We start from the raw sequence: 11,798 nt of genomic DNA on the forward strand, positions 1-11,798 counted from the left end.
TTTTCTTTAGAAGCGTTGCTGGTATCAGTGTCCACGGTCACGTGGTAACAATCGTAAGTAAAAACAGTGACACGGACCGGAAAAAGTGCAGTTCGAAGGATAGCTTGCAACTCTAAGCACCGTTTGAGCTAAGCAGTCTATAGCCACTGAACGAGGAAGAAAACCTTTACATTGTTGCAGAGATAAACATGAGGGTGGCTGTCTTTATCTTCGTTATTCTCTGCGTACACGCAGGGAATGCTTACTCAAAGCCTTCCTGCGGATACCCACTGACGGAGTGGTGTAGGACTGAAGAGATCGCCAGAGAATGCGGGGTAATGCCGAGTATAACTTTGCCTTGTAAGAAAATAATAGTTTAACGAACATAGCAAATTGTAATATTTTGGACATTGTGTTTACGCGGGCTGTTTCGGATACTTTTAACACAGCCGGTGTTTCTAAGACCCGTTTATCAACGTAGATGTTCGTATTTCGGTTTTGTTCAGCATGGAATTTCCCCGCGCTCGAGTGGAGTGTAGGGTCCGTACTTTCTTTCACTTTAAAGAGTTGGAATTCAGAATAATTAAAGCCAGTGTCTCCGACGAGGACACGCTCGTAGGCGGCGGAGGGAAATGTAATGTCTCGGTCTTTTTTTAAAAAGCCGATGTCTCCTCAGTCTCGCCGGGAGAATTCCCCTGTTCCTTCTTCTGACGTCATCGCCCGTGCGCCTTAGGTTGAGAAGTATTGCCTGGAGCGGAACGCCACCAGGCCGAACCGGGCCGAATCTTCGGTGGAGGTGGGGCTGTACTACGAGAGCTTGTGTCCGGGATGCCGTCAGTTCCTGGTCCAACAGCTGTTCCCCACCTGGGTCATGCTGGGGGACATCATGAACGTGCAGCTCGTGCCCTACGGGAACGCTCAGGTATGCTGGACTGCGTGCGTGTGCGTGCATCCATTAAGAATACTTTAACTTTTACATGTTAATCTTTATCTCTTTTTTTTTTTTCCTCCAGGAGTCGTTTGATGGGAAGAAGTATAAATTTACTTGCCAGCATGGAGAAGATGAATGTTTGGGAAATATGATCGAGGTAAGAGGGGTGTGCGCGTGTGTGTACGTGTGCACCTATTCTTCTGGGGTTTCCCCCTCCCCCCTTCATCTAGGATCATCTAGTGAGGGTTTGTTTGGTTTTTAAGATGCTGCTTGCTCTGTCCTCCCCAGGCATGTGTCCTCAACATGACGGGCAGTGCGGCTTTTCCCATCATCTTCTGCATGGAGTCGGCGGCTGATGTCCTGAAAGTGGCCCAGCCTGTAAGCGCCGTCCCGCACCCCCACCAATACCCCCCCCCCCTCGCGCACTCCTCTCTGCCCCCCCCCCTTCCCCCCGTATGCTCATTTTCATTCAAAACCATAACGGAAAATTTTAACGTGTAACCGGCTGTGTTTTACTCCGACGGTGTCTGGTGTCTAACGAGCGTTGATGATTATCCTTGTTATGGCACGTTATGTCATTAAGCAGGTATTTGTCTTGGGGAAGAGTGAACGTTCCATATTCCTTTAAAGTTTTTTTTTGCTCCAGTCAGATCCCAGACAACTAATGTTCTGTAACGTTCTGTGGCAGCGTTAAATGGGGGCAGTTTATGCGTCTCAGCACGAGAAGGATATCAGTCCGTGAGAACCATCCAGCTCCATATCCTTCATCTTCAGAGCCTTGAGTCTGCAAAAGAGTCTGGCCTCAGTTTGATTCCTCTGGTGAATATTCATGAAGGGGGCGTGGTCAAAGACAGCACTAAGGGTGGCATTGGATGATCTGTCCTTGGACACGCCTCCTCATGAATATTCAATGTGGTAATATATCTTTTGGGGAAACCCCGTTGCCACCCGTAGGGAAATAAGGAAGTGGAGAGAGGAGAATGTGATGAATGCAGGAGCTGGAGTTATCGCTTCATCGTCACAGAGCTCGTTCCAATAGCTTAGTTCCTCATCCGCTTTCATCCTCGTCTTCGCAGTCCTCGCCTGACCCGGCAAATCGATTGAGGTCTTTAAGGACCTCCCGATCTATCACATGCTCAGTGAGCGGAGACCGAGGTGGTTCCCGGAGGACACACACGTGCATTCTTTGCGAAAGTATTTCATTTTGGGAACGCGTGATGTGTAATCGAACCGCCTGTGAATCCACCTCTCCTCGTCCGCCATGTCTGTCGCTGACGTGGCTTTAAGCTGACGCTTGGCTGAGCGAATACGTTCCGTTCGCCTGACGCTCGTTTCCTCCCTTCCTCCATCCCCGTGTCTCATCCTTTCCTCTCTCCCTCGCGTCCTCTGGAGGGGGCGGAGCTAAGGAGCGAGGAACGGACGTGCGGAAGAGACGCAAGGACTGAAAATAAGCGTTTGGAACGAACCCGCAGAGAGTGTGCGGTGGAGTTGCGGTCCGACCCATGACCCCTGACCTCTGACCCTTCCATCTCCAGTGTGTGGAGATCTATGCCTCGTCCGTCTCGTGGGAGTCCATCATGGGCTGCGTGAAGGGAGATGTGGGGAACAAACTGATGCACGACAACGCGGTCAGGACAAAGGCCCTGAACCCGCCGCACAAGTATGTGCCCTGGGTGACCGTCAACGGGGTAAGAGAACGTCACCGCCGCCACCCCGCCGTTACCCACACCGGGGCAAACCTAAACTTCATTCTGTTACCCACACCGGGGCAAACCTAGACTTCATTCTGTTACCCACACCGGGGCAAACCTAGACTTCATTCTGTTACCCACACCGGGGCAAACCTAAACTTCATTCTGTTACCCACACCGGGGCAAACCTAGACTTCATTCTGTTACCCACACCGGGGCATCCCCCAAACTGACATGCCTAAACATTATTGTGTTACCAACACTGCAGCGTCTTTCAAACTGACATGCCTAAACATTATTCTGTTACCAACACTGCAGCGTCTTTCAAACTGACATGCCTAAACATTATTCTGTCACCAACACTGCAGCGTCTTTCAAACTGACATGCCTACACATTATTCTGTTACCCACAGTTTTCCAAACGAAATTAATCAAACGAAATTAACCCAAACCAATGAACCGCATGTCCTTGCAGGAACACACTGACGAAATTGAACAAAAAGCCACGTCAGCTCTCTTCAACCTCGTCTGCAGCTTGTATAAGGTGAGCTTCTGGGACGGGGAGGGGGGGGGGGGTGAGAATGATGACACATCGGGGGGGGGGGGGGGGGGGGGGTCACATGGGCTGTAAATTGAGATGGTGCAATAAAAGCCCAACGAATGTATCAGGTGACAGACTCACCTGTTCCTCAGTGTGCAGCGGGCAGTTCTCATTGGATAAGTGTAGACTGGTTACAAGCAAGGTGTCTCCATGCAGGTGTGTATTTAAATATCAGCCTGCTACCCAGACCCTCAGCCTTACCACCAGTGACCTGGAAACGGCCCATTTAACCTGTCAGTCAGCTGCATGTGTAATGAAGGGGAGGGGCTTTTCAGGCTAAACAAATCGGAACTCCCGTTTTATGGGGAAGATCACGACCACCCTATCAGATTTATTGTTAATTGAAGGTCTTGTGACCTCCTCCAGGGGTAAAAAAAAAAACAATTTCTGTTAACCATTCATCATGCCCAGTTTTCTTCAATGGCATGCATACATAAACAAATAAATAAGTATTATAATAAATTAATAAAATAGTTACAGTTTGTTTGGTATCAAATGAAGTTCAACTGGAAATGGAGCACTCAAGTGGAACCAATTTGCATAGCTGGTGTTTCCTGTACAGACCGTCTTACCGTAACATCAGCGCCCTGAATGAAAGTTCAAATGGTAATGGACCACTCAAGTGCAACCAAATTGTGTAGCTGGTGTTTCCTGTACAGACCCTCTTACTGTAACGCCAGCGGCCTTGTTCTCTCTAGACATTGTTTATGCACAGCTTCTCATACGGGTGGATCAGGCAACTCTTTCATGAACACTTTTAAATGCTAAAATAACTGGGCAGCACAGTGGTGCAGTGGGTAGTGCTGTTGACTCACAGCAAGAAGGTCCTTGGTTTGAATGGCCCAGTCCATGCTGGGATAGGCTCCAACACCACCTGTGACCCTGACCAGGATGAGTGGGTTAGATAATGGATGGATTTTAAAATAACTTTTTACAAATGGGGGGGGGGAGGATGAACACCACAGTTTGGGCTCACACTGACATGAGTCAGAGGGAGAAGCTTCATGTGCAGTTTACAGGCCCACTTGATCCACCAGCAGGGGTCGCTGGTGAGCAGCGAGATCTTGTCATCCGAGCCAGCCGAAATCCTTCTGAGATCCAACTCGAGACACCCATGCGTAGGGCTGCCAGCTACAGTCAGCGCTGGCACAGGCTGGATTTGCTACCAGATTGTGGGGCCCCCGTCTACACACTAGAACAAACACCCACGCACAAATGTGTATTTGAAAGAGCACCAGGGTGTAAATTATTTCAGACTGACTCTGATAAAGGCATTAAGAAACAGAGGGAAGAACACTGCTGCTGGTGCACTTTGAATTGTCTGTGCTTTGGTCCATCAGTCCACTAGAGGGCACTGTCTACTGTCACTGTTCCACCTGCAGGGATCCAAGCCTGCTGCCTGCACTGGAGCCAAGCAGAGCGTGGACCACAGAACAAGCTTCTGTTAACACCAGCCAATTGGTCCTTCTCCCGGGAGTATCCACCAACACTATCACTGACTAGCATGTAGCTGTCCCTGTTATGAGTTGGGCTCAATTCTTCATTTTGCACTGTTTTACAATTACAGACTGTAATTTCCATGTGATTGTTAACAAATGAAATGGATGCAGTAGGCAGATTAACAACTGAGCAGTTTATTAAAGTATTTTTTAAAAATGAATTTGGTCTCATTTCTGGTGTATAAGTTTTTTTTTATTTTTATGAAAAAACCTATAAATAGTTTCATCTACATTTTTGAATTATTTTTTTTTTTACTGAATTGAAAATTTAATGTGATTCCCTATTTGAAAATGCACTATAGTTTATGCCCACAACAGCAGACTCGAACGTGAACAACCGATGACGACAATTCTGTTCTCATTTGTTCATTTATGCCGAGTTGGTTGTTATCCTGTACTGAAACCTTTGCCTTGTTTGTGGTCCTCCTTAAACTGCCCATCTCTGCGTGCTGGGATACATTTTTGAGTTTTAGGCTGACCTTTGAACTCTGATTTATCTGGTTGGAGGACATGCTGGTGTGTGTGTGTGTGTGTGTGTGCAGTAGACACCCTGTGACCCTGAGCTGATGCAGAGATGTTTGGGTTAGAAATGCAGATTTAATGAAGCTGAAAAGATGCTGAGAGAGGCTGAGTGTCATGTGACTCTTCTGGATGTCACATGACGGAGTGTGGCACAGTGGGTAAGGAACTGCGCTTGTAACCGAAAGGTCGGAGGTTCGATTCCCGGGTAAGGACACTGCCGTTGTACCCTTGAGCAAGGTACTTAACCTGCATTGCTTCAGTATATATCCAGCTGTATAAATGGATACAATGTAAAATGCTATGTAAAAAGTTGTGTAAGTCGCTCTGGATAAGAGTGTCTGCTAAATGCCTGTAATGTAATGTAATGTCATGTGACATGCTCAGCCCGTTCCTGGTTGGTGGTTGTTGTGTGCTACTCTCTGTTCCAGCCAGTAATTCTGGCTTATTGTCTTAAACCGGGGGTCTGCAACCCCGGGTCCTGGGTGTCGGCGTGGTCTGCTGGGTCCCTTTCATACTCGGTGTACGCATCACATCACTGAGCGATTAAAGCCTCTGCTTAGATAGTTAAGTCACATCACCTGACTACTTGGGTCTGAATAGCTTGCTGATTTTAAGGTGAAAACAAAAACCTGCAGAAACCCACGGCCGTCGAGGACCGCTTAGCCTCTTTAGTCAGTGAATGTAGCATTTCAGTGCGGAGACACACCAAAATAAATAACATAAATAAATGAAAACACGTTGTCTGTATCCCTCCTGGACTTGAGACCTGAGATCCCTGCTCTAAAAGAGGAAGTAAGATGGCCAAGGATACCAAAATGGTGGGTGTGAGTAATATCAAAACCTTGGTAATGCCATGACAAGCTGCTGCAGCATAACATAGCGTAACGTTGCGTAGCATAACATAACGTAGCGTAACGTTGCGTAGCATAGCATAACGTAATGTTGCGTAGCATAGCATAACGTAGCGTAACGTTGCGTAGCATAACATAACGTAGCGTAACGTTGTGTAGCATAACATAACGTAGCGTAACGTTGCGTAGCGTAGCATAACAACATAGCGTAATGACGAGAACAGGCCGTTCATCCCAACGCTCGCCATTTGGTCGATCGGTGGTCAGTCGGTGTAGTGCTGTACCCCCACACTTCCACCGCTGCCTGCCCTGCGCCCTTATTCAGTAGAGATAGACCTAATTTTTTTGTCTTATGGACTAAAAAAAACACTTAAACAGTTGAAAGGAAATTGAAACACTTTAGGATTTAACTGCTGTCCAAACAGGAGCTCAGAGACGTCAGAGAGAATCTGAACTTCCACTGCAGAAGGTAACATCACCCTCTGGTCCAAAGGTCTACAGTTGCGGTCCTGAAGAGCTGCAGCGTTGTTTTGCTCCCAAGCACTTAAGTGGCCAATTAAAACAGTTTATTACACCTTGCATAGTTTCCTGGGTCCTGGTTGATTATCGTTTTATTTTTAAGGTGAAAAAAAAACCATCAGCCCCTTTAATAAGAATGTGATTAGTCCCCTTGACTGGAGAGTGTAGACCTTGGTCTTAAGCTCAGTGGGCTAACTGTATGTTTTTCGCAGACTATTTGATGAGAAATGCAGTTTGAAAGCCCATAGAAGACTTGCCTTATTATACACAAACAAAAGTGGCTTTTACATTTTCAAACGGCTTTGCCACGTCAATAAAAGTGACCATTACCCTTCAGCGTAATATGTGTGATAAAGACTCACAGAATCAGTCAGTTTTTTGTTTTTTTTTACCGTAAAAGACAACCTTTGCTCGCTGTGTATATTGTACATACTGTGTGTGTGTGTGTGTCTGAATTGGCGTCAGAGCATTAACACTATACAAACACCATGAGGTAAAAAGATTGACTGGTCAGCAAGTTGTATTTTACACTTTATTCTTGAAAGTGTTGTTAATTACTTACAAAATGTCGAAGTTGGGAATTCCTGGCTTATGCCAGGAATCAAAAAGTCAAAATATTATCAAATACATTTTTAACAAACACTGACTTCGACTGTGTTACATTAGGACTAGTTTCCTATCTCTCTGATTGATTATGAAAACTTTGACATTCACTGTCGCAAATAAGTTAAAGTAAACTAAGGTAGGTAAACTTGAATAACTGCTAAATAACAAAAAACAACAGCTAAAAAATTATAAACTGCTCAATCGACAAAAAAAATATGTGAAATACAGATCCCACAAACCATTGGTGGACACTCACGTGTTCATTTCCCGTTTTTCTTTTTTACGGAAGCCGGCAGGTTCGGAGCATATCTAGGGTGCCTCACGCACACGTTGCATTGCTTTTATGTTTTGTTTCTATTTTATGCGGATAGCTTGGTAGTGACATATCTAACGCACAATGGAACTAATTATTCAGGAGCCTTTCCTGTTAGTGGCTGTAATTATGATGCGGTCGCTTCTTATATCAAGATAGCTTGCAAGCGAAGAGTGCGTGTAGCGCGCCGCCTGTCAAAACAGTGTTGGTTAATTACATCAGACTGCGCATGTATTACGCTTGTGTTTGTAATGCTGATGTCCTCACTTTGCATCAGAGCTTCTTTCTGATCTGGTCAATCAGCTGTTTGCTTTTATTGAGACAATAACGTTCTTATCGGCGGTGTGTACTTCTTGAAACCTCCCACCTACTGTTATCTTGCTGACTCACGTGACGGTCGGGCATTTCATGAACTTAGAACTTGTGCGGCTGGACTTAACCCGAGTCTCTGTTTCGATTTAATGAATTTTAGCTGCTAACGTTACCGTTTGACTGGGCTAGCTAGCCAGGTAGGTCTTTCTACAGCTACAGCTGATCCGGCGTCATGGCATCGTGCTAATTGGCTACCTACAGTAACATTGGGTCATCTAGTTTAGTATCTAGCTTTGCTCATTTGAATTTGTTCTTTTGAGCAGCAGATCCACCGTATTTCCTTTGAAAAATTTATACCAAATGCTGTATTTGACAGAAATATATTTTCTGTCTGCTTTGCAACACGTGCGATAAGCGCTAGCTACAACTGTCAAGAAAAACTACAGTGGGCCAACTAAGTGCTAACCGGCGTTAGCCACGGATGTTGCTTTGGATTGCGCCAGCAGAGGAAAAGTAGCTAGAAACATGATTGCCCGGCCCGGTAAGGAGTTCCTTGTCCGGATATCTGGCTACTGGAAGCCGTTGTTCAAAGGCAGGTTTCTTATAGTAACGAACACGGTTACCTGTGGAGGTATGCTGGCTGCCGGCGATTTAATCCAGCAAACCCGCGAGAAACGAAGGATTCCGGAGAAAACGCACGACTGGTTCCGGACAGGTTAGTGGCAACCATGTTGCTAGGGTCAAGTCTGGTTACGGCAGTAGTGCTTGGAATTGTTTTAGTACTGCTTAAATATTTGTGTGTTAAATATTAATGTAGTTCATTAACATAGTTCAGGGGGGAATTTAAAAACGATAATGAAACTGACACAATAGACCATGCGCTAATGCTTTTTTTCCATCACGTTTTCATTGTACCGTCTCATAAGTGGACGGGTTGGGTGCGCTTGATGGCTAGTTAAGAGCGCGAGGTTAAGATCGATGTTTACCTGTGCACAATACGCCTCCTGTAGGTCGCATGTTCGCTGTCGGCTGTTCCATGGGTCCCGTCATGCACTACTGGTACCTGTGGTTGGACAACCTTTTCGTTGGCCACGGTTTGAAGGTCGTGGGCAAGAAAGTTATGCTTGACCAGCTCATTGCGTCACCCGTCATGGGGGCCTGGTATTTCTTAGGTAAGATTCAATTACTTAACCTTTACTGCGCCATTGCGTTATTTTGGTATTGCAGATGGCAGACCCCTGTATTCCCCAAACTGGAATGCTGCCTGTGTCCGTGGAAGTAGAGTGACATTCCAATGAATGGTATCCAGTCTGTGCAAAGTGAATATTCGTGACTCATGATCATGAAGGCACTGTGTGATTAATTTCTTTACAGGTCCTTTTAAATTGAATATTGTCTTTTGAAGATCCAGGAAAACTTGGTGCAGCCAGAGTACTGTATAACCCTGATGTCCAGCACCAGGCCGCCAAGCTAGGTTTTAGTGAGGAGGATAAATTGGCCAGCAGGTGGCGCTCTGGTTCAGGGCAGCGAGCAGTTTGGCCGTACTGATGCGCGCGCGCTTGCTGCAGTGGTGTGTTTTGGACAGGTGTGCAGGTGTGGGTGTGTTCTTTCCACAGGTATGGGTGTGATGGAAGGCCACACCCTCTCTGAGGGACTGGAGGAGTTCAAAGGAAAGTTCTGGGAGTTTTACAAGGTAACCCGACTCTGCCTGGAAAAGAGGTTCATTACAGCTGTCCCTGTCCTGTCTTTAAACATCTGCGTGAACGTCTCTGAAAGCGCTTCAGTTTGCAGCGTTGTGAAAAAGTTTCGGGATTTTAACGTGTTTCGGAGCGCAGTTGTTGTGTTAATGTTGGACAAGTTTATGTTCTGTTTAAGCCTTTGTTTTAGCATTGTTTCTCTTTTGTGCGTGCGTGTGCATGTGTGTGTGTGTGTGTGTCTCCTAGGCTGACTGGTGTGTGTGGCCTGCAGCCCAGATGATCAACTTCTACTTCCTGCCGTCCAAGTTCCGTGTGCTGTATGTGAATACCATCACCTTGGGCTGGGACACCTACCTCTCCTACCTCAAACACCGCGTACGTACCCCTCACACACACACACACCCTCACCTCAAACACTGCATACCCCTTACACACACACACCCTCACCTCAAACACCGCGTACGTACCCCTCACACACACACACACACACACACACACACACCCTCACCTCAAACACTGCATACGTACCCCTTACACACCCTTACACATTTTTTGTTTTGTTATTTTTAAATGCGTCTTTCCTTGGACTCGTGCCTTGCTGCTGAGTTTATCTTGCCGGCGCATCGTGAGACTGACGGGTTGTGGTTTGCGGCCTCCTTTTATTCATCAGCTGTATCTTTTGTTTTAATTTCCATGTCTGCAGGATTCGGGTAGAATTGATCTGTAGAAGTCAAAAGCTGTAGGTAGTTAAACTGCGGTCTTTTGACATTGTAAATTTTAATAAATCTTATTTTGATCATCAGTTCATTAATTGGTGTGTTTGATAATAATTAGTGAGTGAAATCAAATAAATTATATATATTAAGTGAGGAGTTTTAGCACTTGCGTTCTGTATTCAGGCTGTCAAACATCAAACGAGGGGTCGGTCAGCTCCTGAAGCCAGTGGATTCAGAAACCGTGATATTTAGAGTTCTTACCTAACTTAAAAACGCCACTAAACCCTTGGTAAGAAGTGTACACTTTTCCATGTCCCATTTGTAAAATTACTTTCTAGTTCTGTCACAAAAATGTAACGGTGTACCATTGGAGAATACAGGGTTGCGGGGTACCGTGGTAACGTCCTTGACCTCTTGGGGTTTAAAAGGGTTATATTTTAAAATATTTTCCCAAATCTAGTCATTGCATTATCAAATCTGGCCAGGGACCCCCAGGGGTCAGTGGAGCGATCCCTTGTTCAAAACCCAGGGGTGCCCAACCCTGCTTCTGGAGATCCACTGTCCTGTTTGTTTTCACTCCAAACCGAACAAAGCACACCTCAGTCAACAGGTAGAGCAGGGCTGCCCAACCCTGTTCCTGGAGATCTACTGTCTTGTAGGTTTTCATTCGAACCTTAACAAAGGACACCTCATTCAGCAGCCAGGTTTCGTTGAGTTGCTAATTAGTAGATTCAGGTGTGCCAACTTAGGGATGAAATGAAAACCTTCAGGTTGGAAGCTCTGTAGAAACAGGCTTGCTCACCACTGTCCTGGAGCAGGGCCTGATGGGGGAGCAGCACAAGCGTTCACATGATCACTGAAACCAGATCTGGTCTGTCTGTGCCGGCAGGACACCGTTCTGAAGGACGCGCCGGAGATTGCCGTAGCCGAAGAGCCTGTGCCGACAGCCACCCCGGTGGAAGAGAAGCTCTGATCGTTATTACCCAGCCGTTTGAAGTCCCCCTTAACAGCATCTTTTAATGGTTTTATTTTTTCCATTTGTTTCCCACCTCCGCTCTCACTGCTGCCTGATTTCTGACATTCCTGTTGCTCTCATCAACTCTGTTTCAAAATGAGTTTTATATGGTGGTTTTTTTTTTCCTACTGTAATTTTTAGAGCTGGGTTACTCTGAACGTTTTATGATTGGGTAGAGGACGTCGTTTTTTAATCATGCGAAGCTGCAGCCACTGCCAGACCTTTCATTCACTCCCGTTTTAAAAACATGTATGTGCATCAGTATTTATGTATATATATTAATATGTGTATATACGCACACTTACATAGGCACGCACAACAATAAATTATTTGAATTAGTTGTCGTTGGAAGAGTGTTAATTACCTTTCTTAGCTTAAAGGACGCCAACCGCTGTTATTGGCAGTGGGAAAAGCGGTGCGGCTTGCCTTAATTGTAACCGCAAGTGCATCTCCGTAATGGGTAGAAACTCCTGGGCCTGCAGAATCCCTAGGTTCCGATTTCCCTCAGTGGACCACAGGTAAGTCAGTGTGAATACGCATGCGCCT

The 11,798-nt window shown here is 45.9% G+C and overlaps 2 protein-coding genes across 2 annotated transcripts; both read left to right on the top strand.

The window, feature by feature from the left end:
* LOC118228923 (gamma-interferon-inducible lysosomal thiol reductase-like) lies at nucleotides 1-4,862 on the top strand. The gene is made up of 7 exons (XM_035420511.1): nucleotides 1-314; nucleotides 713-901; nucleotides 993-1,067; nucleotides 1,199-1,288; nucleotides 2,446-2,598; nucleotides 3,077-3,145; nucleotides 4,585-4,862. Exons 1-7 carry the CDS (start codon nucleotides 189-191, stop codon nucleotides 4,648-4,650), a joined length of 768 nt encoding a protein of 255 aa, XP_035276402.1. The 5' UTR covers nucleotides 1-188; the 3' UTR covers nucleotides 4,651-4,862.
* Nucleotides 4,863-7,473: 2,611 nt separating this feature from the next.
* mpv17l2 (MPV17 mitochondrial inner membrane protein like 2) lies at nucleotides 7,474-11,592 on the top strand. Its single transcript, XM_035420526.1, has 5 exons — nucleotides 7,474-8,539; nucleotides 8,835-8,996; nucleotides 9,441-9,517; nucleotides 9,768-9,896; nucleotides 11,127-11,592. Exons 1-5 carry the CDS (start codon nucleotides 8,350-8,352, stop codon nucleotides 11,208-11,210), a joined length of 642 nt encoding a protein of 213 aa, XP_035276417.1. The 5' UTR covers nucleotides 7,474-8,349; the 3' UTR covers nucleotides 11,211-11,592.
* Nucleotides 11,593-11,798: the final 206 nt, after the last annotated feature.

This window comes from Anguilla anguilla, chromosome 6, assembly GCF_013347855.1.
Source record: "Anguilla anguilla isolate fAngAng1 chromosome 6, fAngAng1.pri, whole genome shotgun sequence".
NCBI classification, from domain to species: domain Eukaryota; kingdom Metazoa; phylum Chordata; class Actinopteri; order Anguilliformes; family Anguillidae; genus Anguilla; species Anguilla anguilla.

Excerpts from the sequence above, each read along its gene's own strand:
- mpv17l2 (XM_035420526.1), top strand. The coding sequence starts at position 8,350 with ATGATTGCCCGGCCCGGTAAGGAGTTCCTTGTCCGGATATCTGGCTAC. Across the intron at positions 8,540-8,834 it reads GCACGACTGGTTCCGGACAG|GTCGCATGTTCGCTGTCGGC; the intron begins GTTAGTGGCAAC and ends CGCCTCCTGTAG. Across the intron at positions 9,518-9,767 it reads AGTTCTGGGAGTTTTACAAG|GCTGACTGGTGTGTGTGGCC; the intron begins GTAACCCGACTC and ends TGTGTCTCCTAG.
- LOC118228923 (XM_035420511.1), top strand. The coding sequence starts at position 189 with ATGAGGGTGGCTGTCTTTATCTTCGTTATTCTCTGCGTACACGCAGGG. Across the intron at positions 315-712 it reads AGATCGCCAGAGAATGCGGG|GTTGAGAAGTATTGCCTGGA; the intron begins GTAATGCCGAGT and ends CGTGCGCCTTAG. Across the intron at positions 902-992 it reads TGCCCTACGGGAACGCTCAG|GAGTCGTTTGATGGGAAGAA; the intron begins GTATGCTGGACT and ends TTTTTCCTCCAG.